Genomic DNA, 14287 nt, shown 5'->3' with positions numbered 1-14287 from the left:
TGAAATGTATCACTACTAAATAAGGCTGAAATGGGAAGCTATATGTTTTTTTTTTTGAAAGACATGCAGCAATGTCAAGTTGCCTCCAGCAAATCCAGCAAATCCAATTTTTCCCCATTCTCATTTGATATTAAATAAGGTCAGCAAAAAAACAAACAAACCCAAATGAACAAAAAATAAAAAAACAACCCAGCTGTCTAGGGATCAAATTGGAAGGCATTAAAAAAAAAACCCCCCAGATACTGAAGCAGACAACCAAGTATCCAGATATCCACAAATGAGGACTTTGTCTCTGATTAATACTTTATTAGCCATTATGACCGAATGTTTGGTGTTGCTTCCTCAGCACTTTTTCCACCCGAGCAGAGAAAGGCCTGAAGAATCGACCTATCCCCTCTTATCAACCTCTCACACATGCGTGTGCTCGAGGTACGGTAATGCGAGAATCACTCAGAGGTGACAAGCCAAACGACTGGTTCCTCAAGCAAGGAGACTCGAAGAACAATAGCCAGGCTTCTCTGAGCCGAACACTTCACTGGATGGGCTGTCGGAGCCTTAAATGTTTCTCATTTCCCTCTCCAGCCGTCTAAAAGAGAGGTACACACAAGAGAGGCCCCAGTGACTGACTTTCACTGCAGGACACTTATCTGTCCTCAGAGAGAATCCTTTGCCAGGGTGAGTTCTCAAATCTAATCTCCAAGGCAACGCCGAGGCAAAAGAACGGGAGGAGGGAGGGTTAATTCACACTGTCTGACACTCTGAGGCCACCACAGCACTATTGAATTCTGTTTTGCCAATATTGGGACATATATTTCTACACAGCAGTAGGAAATCCATCTTCATGCTTGGATGGTCTTTTGATGCATAACAGTGCTGGGTAGGGAAGCAGTTAGAGATAGATGTTGGATAATAGAGGAAAGAGGCTGGATACTCCCGTATGAAAAATAGTATGGCACATGAGCTCGTAGGAATTAATTATGCTTACTTAAACACCCTCCCACCCTTAATGTCTGTACAGTTAAGCTTCATTCTCATTTGTGTACATATTTCTGTTATCTATGCATGTTATGTGTTATTTATGTTTACTTTGTAATTGTATAAAGGTGAAATTGTACATTTCTTACAAATGCACAAAAAATTATGCAAGTATTTTTTTCTGATTCAGGAGGCCTTTGATTGGGTAATAAAATCATGCAGAACTTAACACATGCAGCATTTCAGTAATATCAGAGTGACTGACACGCAGTGGCATTGACCTAGTGTTGACACCTTTGTCCATCTTCATGCAGAAAACTGACTGAAGCTCAAAAAGTACAACAGCTGTGCTATCCTGTTACAGAGAGAGACGAGTCTGGACACAAATTCACAGGTGAGGGTTGTTTATTTGGAACTTTGCCCACATCTGAGTAACACTCTACCACCCTGGCAGACAGACACATAAAGGTCAGATGAATTCAGATAAAACCTAAGCTCTGGGGACTTGCAACAACACAGAAACTAGGACTGCTTTCTAGTGGAGGCAAGACAAAATGTACATACAGGCAAACACTACCCAACAAACTAGGCAGGGTTGCACAGATTAAATGCACTAACAAGGGAGAAGAAAGACACAGGTGAACACAATAAGAGCCTGGGAATACAAAACAGAACACAGGGAATAGACCACAAACAAAACCACAACAAAAACACATGGTGCTGTTTCCATGGGAACAGCGATGCTGAAGGGGTGAAACCATGACACCGACAACATCATAAAACTCACCTGTGTGACCTTTTCAGTGACGTTGTGCGTGCGGTCTTTAACCTTCGGAGCAATGATGGTCTTTTCAGAGGCGGGAGACGAAGGCGCTTTTTTGTCGTTGTTGGTCTCGGAGAAGTTGAGTGCGAGGAGAGGGATCTTATTAATGGTGCTGTACTTGTTCAGATTGGAGTCTGAGGTGGAGCCCAGCAAGCTGGATTTCAGATGGTCAAAAGGACCTGAAGGAGATAAAAGATGAAGAAACCAGTTCAGTCAGAGACGCTCATAACAGGCAACGAGACTGATATTTTTCCCATGCAAGCTATTCTGTGTCTAATTAATGGTCCTGGATGAAAATTAAATTTGCTCAAGAACAAGCTGTAATAAACAGCAGCATGACATCATGTGAATTAAATGGGTGTAGAAGATTGACAAGGTGCATATACCAAGAAACAAACTATCAATTACATGCATGCATTTCTTTCATGCTTTAGTGATACGCATGACTTTGTCAAAAAGCATCTGCTCTGAGTAATAAAGCACCGTTGAACTGGGGAAAATATGTGTGGGGAATGTGATTCTTGAAGAGGGATGGATTTGTGAGAAGCACATGCAGAGCGTTCATGTGTAGCATCGATTTGCTGTCAGACTGCAGGCTATTAGTCTCATGCAACGGGATGCTTCTCTTCCAGCCAATCACAGCTTGGGGCAAACCAGAGTTCTTGTTGTTCATGTTAAACCATAAGCACACACCAAGGCTTGTCCTCCACCATCCCCGTACACACCTGCTGGGACAGTGTGTCCTCAGCCAAAACCCAGGCACTCCTAGTCAGTTTTATGTGCTGTGTGGGCAATTTACACCCACAGTATACCAAATAATGAAAGAACAAAGAGGCCAGTGTTTTGATAAGCGGAGAGGGGACTTTTTTAAAACTTTCTACAGCTCTACAGTGCATATGGAAATAAATTGTGTCCTTCCCTAGATCTTGGCCTTGACACAATCTTGTCTCACAGGTCTATGGACAATTCTCTTAACTACATGGCTTAGTTTTCACTCTGACATACACCATCAATCATAAGACAGATGTGTGCCTTTCCTAGTCATGCCCAATTAATTCAATTACAGTTGGACTCCAATAAAGTAGAAACATTTCAAAGAACACTGACAGAAGCAGGATGCACAGAGCTTAATTACTAGTGTCATAGCAAAGGTTAATTCATTACATTAATACTTAAATGAATTGTAATAAATGATATATAAATGCAATATTTCTTTCATTTATAATACATTTACAAAACATTCCACTGACCAATCTTTATGTCATTGTGGAGTAGAGTGTGGATACCGCTGAGGCAAAAAAAGAGTTAAATCCATTTGAAATGTATGAAATATAACAAAATAAGGAAAACTTGATTTTTCCACTGGAATTGAACATCATGGGAAATACTGTGATTCCCTTCTCTTCAGCCAATCTAGTGATTTTAAATCTTCTTATATGGCACTGGGGGATGGCGAGATTTAAGATTGAGCCTTTTTCCACTGAGGTTAATTGAAGTTATTTTGCTTGGAGAAATTACTTGTCAAAGTGTCCATTTTTAAACACATGCAGCAAGCAATCCAAGACAAAAACACATTCTATCATAACACTGTTACCTTTTTGACTGCGGCCATGGTCTGAAATGCAGGAAAGGTGAGCAGTAAGATATCAATAGATAAGTAAAACAACAAGGACACTTAACCTTACAGGGCGAGGCCTGAACTAAATCTAAGGAATTATACAACAAAGCTATCTGTCTGTACTATATGGACTAAAGAAACCCAAGCTTTAGAATGAAACTGAATACATTTAAAGTTGTATTAAAGTTGTCCCTAGGCCATGCTAACAGCCCAGTCCGGACTTTCTCAGTCTCTGCCACACCGTAACTGGTGTTCACACTCGTCAGTAGTGAAGCAGATACGTGTTCCTAAGGGCTCACTTGCCTTCGCTGGAGTGTCTATCCCTGAACAGGCGTTTGGAGTTGGCGCTGAGGCCTTCGATGTCGTGGACGGACGAGGCTCGTCTCCTGCTGTACACGCTGTCTCTGGAGATGGACTGAGCGAGGCAGGTTGTGAACTGGGCCTGGGACGCACTGCGGTGCTCCCACGCCGGCTTCGGGGACGAGTGGTTGAGGGGCCCCGACACGCTGGCGGGGGAGGAGTGGGGACTACAGCGGATCAGGGCACGCGTGTCGTTGGCGTCTGCCGGGCTGCAGCTGCCCTTGGCGGGAGAGCTGAAGTCCCTCAGGGCCATGGAGTCGTCGCTGTGCCTCGGCGAGCCCACCATCACCGTGTCTGGGTCCTCCTGGGGGAGGGACTGCTTGCTGGAACCCAGCAGGTTGAGTGAAGGCAGACGGAACCTGAAGAATCGCCCTTTTTCTAGAGGAGACAAGACCGAAGAAATGTCGGCGGTTTCAAGGAAGGGGGTAGCTTGCAAGTTTTGTGTGCACTGCTTGCAGTTATCTTAAAAGAAACGGAGATGGATTTTAACCAAAGCAGGTTTTTCATATGAAGGCGGGGAACAATGAAGAAACATCCTTGGCTATAGCCTGGAACACCTTTCTTCATAAAAAAGGCTTTTAGGCTAGAAAAACAAGTGGTCGCAGCAACAGCATAAAAAGCATTTCTGGCCATTTCTGAGCAGTGTCTCTCAGAACGTCAAAGAGAGCAAGAGTTAACAGCAAGACAACAGAAAAATGTAGAGAATATTTAACAGGAAAATGAATCATATTTCTTGAAACAGAGGGGGCATTCTCATTCTTTCTTTCCTGAAATAAAGTCACAAAGAAAGACTGGACTATTTAGCTACAGGAGAGAGGGCTTATATTTCCAGATATATCTCAGCAGAGAAAAAAACAAATCAATTTGATTACTCTTGAGTCACCTCAAAGGGGTTTCAAAGGGTAAAAATCCTTCACTGGGCATATTCAGTTGAATATTACAGATAAATGAAGCATATCTATTGTCATGGCAATGAAAAGACTAGACAACTGAATTGGTAGGTGCAAACTGGGCATCAAAGGGCTTCAGAGATGCAATGTAAGAGAACTATGGTCCAAGACAACTTCCTTAGCGTTGAATTATGCAATTATGGCCTTTGGTTCTGATTTGTCCTTCACTACTGATGCTGTTTCCAGCTAGTTTTAATTAGAAGCCTTTTTACATGGGTTTTGCTAATCAGGACGTGATCAAAGAAAAACACCAGCTCCTGTGGTACTGAATGTTCCTTATGTGGTGCTGCTTTGAATATCTCTGCATTCAACAATTTGTTTATATCAGAGAAAGATATTGACTAAGGCACCGAGGAAATCTTCAGTAGGCCTTCGGTTTTTTAAAATACAAAACTAAGCTGTTCCAAAGAACTCATCAGTTTGACAGGCTGAGCAACTGTGAGGCTTTATCACCGTGATGACGAAGAGGGTAAAACCCACTTCCTCCCTGTGTGCACTTCAGCCTGTTGTTCTCACATGTATTCTTGAGTTGTTCTAAATATGTCTATTTTTAAGCTAAGTAGTATTCAAAGGAGAGACATCTATTAAATAACCTGCTGTCCAAGCCCAGACGAATTCAATTAGAGACTGTCAGCAAATGAGCAAATGTCTTTGGACTGGTGGTTGTGAGAAGCTCTTACTGGAGCACAGGCTGGGTGGAAAATCTCATCAGAAGGCCAGTCAGGAGATACTGTGCTGCAGTGACAGGAAGCAAAGCACAGGGCAGTACAAGAAAACCTTCACTCATCAAGCTCTTCATGCCATGTCACTAGCATTCCCCGCCACTGCGTAGCCACATGTGCTGATGTTTCAGCACACACTAGACTTGATCCCATGGCTCCCTCCCATAGAGCCTGTCTCCCTCTCTATCTCACATATCTCTCTCTCTCTCTCTCACACACACACACACACACACACACACACGCGCACACGCACACATACACGTACACACACACACACACACACACACACACACACACACACACACACACACACACACACGCACACACACACACACACACACACACACACACACACACACACACACTCAAGTCCCCTCCATAGGCACTGTGCCAGGGTTTTCTGGGAATGTGGGGATTTGCGAGGAGAGATTTATGTTGCACACTTAATAAACAGTCAGCTGCTCTTCAAACCCTTAAAGGAGACAGATAGCTTACACAAACTTGGTCTGCGTGGTGTGTGTCAGGATGGAGATTTATTACATTGTCAAATAATTAACTGACAAACCGCAGTCCAGTATAGGGTCTAAGCTGTTTGAATAGAGACCTTAAATGTGGTAACATTATCCTAATATACGACATGCACATCTCAGAGTCTTCTAAAACTCGGACAACCATCCCTTGCATGCTACAAAGCCTAATACTGCTCTGTCTGAGTCTGAGTGATGTTGACAGAGGGCAAGCAGAACGGAGCATAGGAGGTTAATAATGTATTATGGGATATTAAACCATCATGGCTGCCTCGCTTCTCTTCCCGCGTCCGTCACCCTCAATCGGGCCTGGCACCGAGACGCTTCTTTATGGCCCCCATTTACTGTTAATGCCAAGTGCAATGCACTCTAATGCAATACAAACCCTGAAATAAATACGATCCCTCACTCAGCAGGCTGAACACGAGGAAAGTTGGGGAGAAAGGCAGCCGGTGAATAGGACCCTGCTGGCGCTGGGAGTGCCGGGGCGGTCTAGCCTGCGGACGAGGAGGGCGGTTCTGCCTCGCGCCATCGCAGGTGTAGCGTTAAACCTGCCCGCTGGTTCAAGCCAAGTGTGCAACACGAACGCCACTTTTATGATGAGTTTCACATTATGTATTCTTTACCATGTGCCTTACCCCTAATCACAAATCAAATTATAACCCAGAGTAATACGTAAACTAACTCTGACCCAGATCAAGAACCCTCACCATAATACAGACCTTACTCTAACATTGGCCCTTAAAAAAATAACCACCATATTTAGCAATGCATTAAAAACCTGAGCATTTGTTCCAAGAATCAGTGAGTTGGTGTGGTCAGAGTACAAAGCATTCTATTGCAGAACACTCACATCCCATGTGCATAAATTACCAGGAAAAGTGGACAACTGCCATAGTTTGAAGAAGAAAAAAACCCCCTCCTAAATTCGTCATAGCAGGAAGACTGTAAACATACTCATTATGATTTTAAAATGCCTTATTAATAAAAAAAAAAAACCCAAACAAACCCATATGCACTATTAGTAAAGCAGTACACACATACGGTAGCATATATACTTGAGTTAGAATCCCTACGATATAGAGTCACACATAAATGAACTTCTTAGTGACGTTTGTATCCCTGGTAATTGAATTTCTGTGCCTACAGTCATTATTTCAGCCAGGGGCCTGAGGCATTACTCTACATTATTCACACTCTTCTGTTTGTTGCTATGATACCACAAAATCTATATAAATAATTACTTTCTTATCAATGTCTAAGTGACTTTTCACTGAGCCAGAATTTGCCCATATGGATATCCTCTCAGTGTATACGGTTAGTGGGTGTTAAATGAGGCAGATATGTGTGTGTATTCAGGGCTGTAATGACCTGTCATGCTGCATGCCATTGGTGTATCTTATCTCTCTCGCCTGTGTTGTCTCGGAGGAGATTTCAGCCGTGGAAGTGAGGAGCTAGCTTTGATTAAGGCTGTCGTGATCTAGATAGATCAGCACATGCGCATACACACGCCTGTGTATGTGTTGACGTGAACAGGTGTACAAGGCCCGTGCATGACATTTTCACAAGGATTCATACAGAAACGCACGCACATAGAAACGTGTGTCCATGTGCACAGACACTTACACGCACATAGTGAAGGGGATAGGTATGGTGTGCTCAGTGCAAGCTGCTTCTGTGTGTTAGCAGCATCAAACAGGCCTCTGTCATGACACCTTGTTGACATGCACACGGAAAAAAAGACCTAGGAGCACGGAGGCTGAAGAAGCCGATTGTGATTCTGCCCAGCTGTCCAGAGCTCTCTCTCTCTCTCTCTCTCTCTCTCTCTCTCTCTCTCTCTCTCTCTCTCTCTCTCACACACACACACACACACACACACACATGCGTGTGCAGTCTGACCTAAAAATAACTGTTACCCAAAAGAACATGATATGTTGAGAGTGGAATTCCAGAAGTAATGGGGTATAGCAGTGTACACACATTGGGTACATTATTGCAGGCACTGTGCAATAAACATACACACGATACACCAACATATTCATCATCTTCAGCGACAGCTCTTATCATATATAACAACAGTTCTGTTGGGCTGTGGGTTTTTGCTATGGCATGGCTTTAATTACATTTCCCTACTCAGCGTGCTAGAAAAGTCAGCCAAGGTGACATGGGAAACCTCCAAGAGAACAAAAAGAACACCATAAGAACACATCGTTAGAGTTAATCTTGTTCTCTGGCATGGTCTCCCCCACCAAAGTGCAGATGAGCGTGTGTAATCTTTTATTAGCACTGAAGCCAATTCCACCATCGCTCGTGCGATGAGTGAGGAAAAGAGGCTGCCAGCTTTGTCCCACTCCCTGCACGGTCTCTGGGCTTGGAGAGCCTCCTGTCTAATTAGCGCGCTCTGGTTTTGACCCCTGGCTGAGGGCCCAGGCTCGGTGATCCTCGGGTCCCCGCCCGAGGGAGCGTCCGGCTTGCTCGCAACGTGACAGCCGCGTTAACACGATTCAGGCGATTCGGACACGGGGGCCTCACCTGGGAACACACCTACATCACAAGGACTAAAGCCTTCTCCTGCAGATTAATGGATGACATGTTAATCGAGACCGGCGATGTCTGAGTAAAAATTTACAGCAGAATGCGGCGTCAGTGTGAGAGTGTCTGCTAAGCCTATTAGCCCTGGGAACAGCCATCCAAAAGAAGGACGGCTTTTGCTGTGATAAAGTTGTCTTTAATGATCTACGCCTCGGATCTTAGGCACCCTTGCTGAGGCTGAGGCAATGCTCACATTCACTGCACCGTTTCAATATGTTATAAACCATGTCGTTTGATTCTGAGGGGTCAGGACAGACCTGCTTCCCTGGACTTCAGAATGCCTAGAAATCCATTTAAATCCACCTCGATCCCATTGCTTAAGGGCTTAAATGAGAGTGTGAAAAACAGCTTGGTAGAGGTGTGAAAAATGGCCTGAATGAGTGCTGGGAGCTGGACTCACTGTATTCTGATTGGGCAGGAGGGGTGAGGTTGAGTCTCTCCAGCGAATCGCTGCTGCCTTCGTCTAGCACGTAGTCAAAGTTGAGGATGAACATCATCACCACACCCTCCTCGTTCTTCACCGGGATAATGTGCGTATTGCAGAGGAACTCTGAACCTGGAGAGTGAGTGAGAGAGAGAGAGAGAGAGAGAGAGAGAGAGAGAGATGGGGCATGAAGACATCTGTCATTCTTCAGGCCTTACTCCATCCTGCTCATTCCTCTCTAATTAATTTAACTCCCTTATAACCTCCCATCTGCTGCTTTAATTGGTATGAGTCCACTAATGAATATGAGTCTACATGTCTAACAAGGAGAGGAGAGTAGAGGAGAGGAGAGGAGAAGAGAGGAGGAAATAAACTTGCACTCTCCAACTAACATCCCAGTATTATAACCAATCCATAATTCAGTGCTTACTAATATAGAAAACATTGTACTTCTTACATGTCTATAACATTTTAATCTTACCTGGCATGCTGTATAATAATACCACTATAACAAAGACAGTGTAACAGTCTTTTATATCACTAAGGTTATCAGTACTGTCAGAGGCAGTGCTCTGAACATGCCTGATAATCAGTGGAGGACAGACGTAAACCGTGATGGTGGGTGGTGAGTGTGTTTCAGAGATAAAAGACGTGAGGACAGGCAGGACAGAGGTCGTGATTGTCCCTGGGCTCCTTTCTGTGGGTATCATGCTCCAATCGGTGGCTGAGCTCGGTCACCCCAGAGCGCTGCACGCTCGGCCCCATGTAAAGATGAAAAGACGAAAAGCAAACGGGGCCAAAGATCACCATGAATCTGTCCTGTCCGACATTAATGTCCCCATTTTCGTCGCCGTCTGTTCGGAGTCCAATCCTAGCCCTATTGTTCATTCACTGGGCCCTCTCCCTCTGTCCGTTTAGAGATGAGGGGTGTCCATTAGCAAAAAGCACCCCTGACGGTCACTCCTGATGAGGAGATATCTGGAACCCAGCAGGACTCATAAAGCACTCAGGTGCCTGGGACAGGAAAGGAATGATTAGACTCCACTCTTGCAGAATCTCTGAGCAGGGGGGTTGGGGGTATTATGAAGCATAGACAAATTTGTCCATGACTTATTATAGCAACTTAGATTACATTATAAATCAAACTCGGGGTGCTTAATAATGCAGTCGTGGGGATAGCTGAGGTCACTGTATGTCAAATGGATACATTAACATACCTTATAACACTACAACATCTTCTTTGAGGATTTTGCTGGTGAATATGCTTCAGGGCAGTAGAATAAAGTTGATTTAATTGGTCTGAGCAGGCGTTCATCTAATAGCAGTGGCCCTTTCGCCTATACCCATAATTCCATAAAAGAAAAGCCCAACACCAAACTGAAACGCAAGCAACACAGCTAGTCTTTTTAAGACTGATGACAGCACTGAATATCGGTGCAGTGTGGACAGGAACTCTACACAGGTGAACAGGAAGCATGGACTGCAGGCCTCTTCTCTATACCGCAAAAACAGGAACGATACAAGTCAAACTGACAGCACAGGGGCAGTGTATTTAAAGCTATGGGAACATGTTATGCATTCCTCTTGCCTTAGGCAGTATAGCACAGTCTCTCACTTTCACTCAATGAACTGTACTTCATATACATATGTATTGTTAAACATCATGAAATTAAAAAAGAGACCAAGTGAGATATTATTATATGATTGTATTATTGTGTCATCTTCTTCATAATAACTTAATCAATGACTCGTACAGGATCAGTTGAAAATAAGTACCATATGCCACCAAGGGTGAGAACTTCCCCATCAATATAATGGACATGCATGATGTGCACATTTATTATCAAAGCTGAGTCCTTTATTCTTCGCAGTCAACTGAAGGAATGAATTACATCCGTCTATATACAGTATGGAGGGCTTCACTGTAACTGATATGAACAGACCAGATGCGAGTGCTGCCCCAGAACAATGAGCACTGCCCAGAAAAGAGGATCCAGTGAACCACACTAACTTTTGGAACGCTGCCCTGGCAGTGGGGACTGTCTGGTAGCGCTTCCTGGGCCTACTGCTTGCCTGCTTCTCTCTGTTCCCGTGTCCTTTGAGGAGATCGACGGATGGGCTAAGCGCTGGCAGATGAAAGGAAAGTGGCGTCTCCCCGGTCGTGGCTGCCCAGGCTCGCGGGCTCACGGCCCCCGCACACTACCGACTCCGCCTCTTTCTTCATTAGCAGCGCGCTGGCTATGGGACTAAATATAACCAGCTCCTGTTGGAGCACCTCGTCTGTGACAGCCTTTAATGGGTCTGTGATCTGGAGGGAGCTTGTTACATACACTTTACATACCGAACACTTTACATACTGAACTACAAAGTACAGCTTAAGATTGCTACAAACTTTACGAATATCACTTTGAGTGCCATGCTGTATGAGACGATGCCATTAAAATCTTGGCCAAATTCCATGACAGACTGTAGAATATCATTTACGTTCAAGTACGATCCCAGTTCGATTACAATTAGGCTGCTCTAAAGAGACTCCTACAATGTAGGAATATAAAATCCTCCTTTATCCACATGCATCACAGCAGTAGTCAGATTCTGTCATCCAAAATGTTGGCGCTGTCAACAGTAAGGCTAGAGCAATCTGCTTTGGACCACAAAACTGGCCGATAAGAAGATCAAATGAAGTGAACAAATCAAATGAAGTGTACTAGGATTACAGATTTTTAGCTCACAAGCAAACAACTTTTAGAATGTGCAGTTTTGGTCTGTGACAGACTGGGAGATTGTCATTACACAGCACATGTGTACTGGAGCACAGCCCTGCGTACTGGAGACTGCAGATTTCACTGTTTTAAACTCTGAACATTAGCGACAGACTTCTTCAAGCTAACTGGAGACCTGTTTAAGCTACCATTAACAGAATAGGATGTGCTAGTAATCAAAACTAAAGAAGAAAGGAATTCAGCCTTACAGAGTACAATTTTAAATATTTATGGTGAAAAAATTCCACCATTATGTTTCACAGCAATTATACTTATTGCTAACATTAAAATACTTCGTTCTGTCATTAATAATTTAAACAAGGATGATGTCTGTCTGCACCAGCCTGGTCTTTACAAAGGTTTTGGCCATATTTTAGCTTCATAAAACCTACTGAGTGGCATCACTAGCGAAGCACTTAAATCCTACAATTTAAGTTGCATTGGATGAGGGTCATATTGCCCTAAATAATAATGATCTTTCTCTGTTAACAGCAGACCATCAAGAAAAGATGTGAGTCAAAGGTTTTGGAAGTTCTTCAGGGCCTCCAACAAGCACACCATACTCTCAAAGCACCACTGCTACCTAGTTCATCATGAGAAGATCATCATGAGAAGATCATCCAGAAACACAATCATCTAGGAGCTATCACACGGCCACGCACCGAATGAGGATTGTGAGATAAGGGTTGCTGACAATGAGTGGTGTATAACTGGGATCAGATATCACACATACTACTCTTGCAACATGCTGTGATAAGAGACACCTTGGAGGTGATGGATCAGATACACGAGAATTTCATCTCGAGTGTCTTCGCATAGGTGAAGATTAGAACGACTCAGGCCTGATAACGGCTTTGGAGTAAATGAAGTCACATCACTGAGGTGACTGTGGTGGTCCTGACTGCAGTCCACCTTCTACTTTACGTCTTCTGTGTAGCAGTGCTTACTTCACAAGATTGCCGTTAAGTAGTGTGAATTTTCTTAAGTTTTAATTGAAAATTCAACTTATTTTGCTTTTGAGTATAATGTTTCTATAGATGTTTTGTCACATTTCATTACATTTAAAAAAAACTCTCTTCTGGGTTTTGCATAAACTATTGAATTAATGAATTCTGTTGGAAATTCTTTTTTTAGTTTGATGCAAATTAATAATTAAGAAGTCATAATATGTAATCAGATTAAACAATTAAATATTAGTCATTTATGCAGAGTGAAGACTTCAAACAATAATGTGATGAACCTACAACAGTTGCCTAATTCTCTATTCCTCTATCTGTCTCTCTTTAAATTCCTCTGAAATGAAAATGAGCAGAAGGGATTTCATTTATTTTCACAGACTGACTGTTGTTACAAAGTCATCTTGAGGCAGAGAAAAGTTAACATGCTGTGGGAATAAAACATAATAAAACATTAATATGTACTGTAGATCTACATTATTAGTTAGTTGCAATGCTGGTAGTAAGATACTATAAAAGTAGGTGTTTTGTGAAATATTGTGTATAGTGACTTTCATCTACCTCATCTATTCCTGGTAAGTCTTCTTATTCACATAATATAACAAATGTTCAGAATTCATCAAAAATCACATGCCTGTTGTTTAACAATATAATTTTTCCGCTACATTGTTATATCACAATTACAACATGCAGCAGTTCATTACAACATACGCTGATACCTCTTCTTAAATTACATATAATAAACACATCGAAGAATATACATTTGTATCACTCATAATTTTGCAAGAAACCTTTTGTCTTTTCATTTTATAGATTGCAGTGCAGTCTGAGATTTTCTCTACATGATATTCCTGCCATGATTAACTCACATAAGCGCACATGAGGACATGCACACACACACTATATATATATATATATATATATATATATATATATATATATGTATTTTTTTTTTATTTTTATTTTTTTTTATTTTATTTTTTTTCCAACACATAGATAATTCTTCCTCTGTACGATTTATACCATATATATAAGGTACTTGACTTGTAATTGGAAGGTTGCTGGTTCAAGCCCCACCACTGCCAAGCTGCCACTGTTGGGTCTCTGAGCAAGGCCCTTGACCCTCAGTTGCTCCAATTGTACTCAATCATAATTGTAAGTCGCTTTGGATAAAAGCATCATCTAAATGCTGTAAATGTATATATATAGTTATACTGTCAGAATGTGAACTGCCCTGAACTGTATCACACCACCAGAATGAAGTTACAAGAAAAACTACAAGAGAAAACACTGTTCTGTTTCAGCCAATTAACAAAACCTAAAGCAGAGCACTAAAGAATTATTCATTATTTTCTGAGAGGTTTTGTTTAAGGGGTCAGCTACAGTAATTTACCTGCAAATTGCCCGGCCACATTTAAAACGTTCAGAGAGGGCACCCTTGTTAAATACTTAATGTACTCACCATAGAGCTTACAGGAGTACAGTTAACCCCTGCTATGCTCCGTCAGCAGGGTTAACACTTTAAAGTAGAATCAATCGAAAGGTGATGAAACTATCTTAATCTTTAACTAGGGCTTG

At 42.5% G+C, this 14287-nt stretch overlaps 1 protein-coding gene across 1 annotated transcript in view; it reads right to left on the bottom strand.

Moving 5' to 3' along the window:
* kcnh7b (potassium channel, voltage gated eag related subfamily H, member 7b) overlaps positions 1 to 14287 on the bottom strand; it is a 42075-nt gene that overhangs the window by 16366 nt on the left and 11422 nt on the right. Inside the window, exons 3-5 of the mRNA XM_081713576.1 lie at positions 8968 to 9123; positions 3720 to 4154; positions 1763 to 1977 (exon numbers count right to left, since the gene is read on the bottom strand). Coding sequence (XP_081569702.1) covers positions 1763 to 1977; positions 3720 to 4154; positions 8968 to 9123 — 806 coding nt within the window. The remainder of the gene's footprint in view (positions 1 to 1762; positions 1978 to 3719; positions 4155 to 8967; positions 9124 to 14287) is intronic.

Source organism: Electrophorus electricus, chromosome 4 (genome assembly GCF_041902795.1).
Source record: "Electrophorus electricus isolate QZ-2024a chromosome 4, ASM4190279v1, whole genome shotgun sequence".
NCBI lineage: Eukaryota > Metazoa > Chordata > Actinopteri > Gymnotiformes > Gymnotidae > Electrophorus > Electrophorus electricus.
This window is presented reverse-complemented; position numbering and strand designations above follow the sequence as displayed.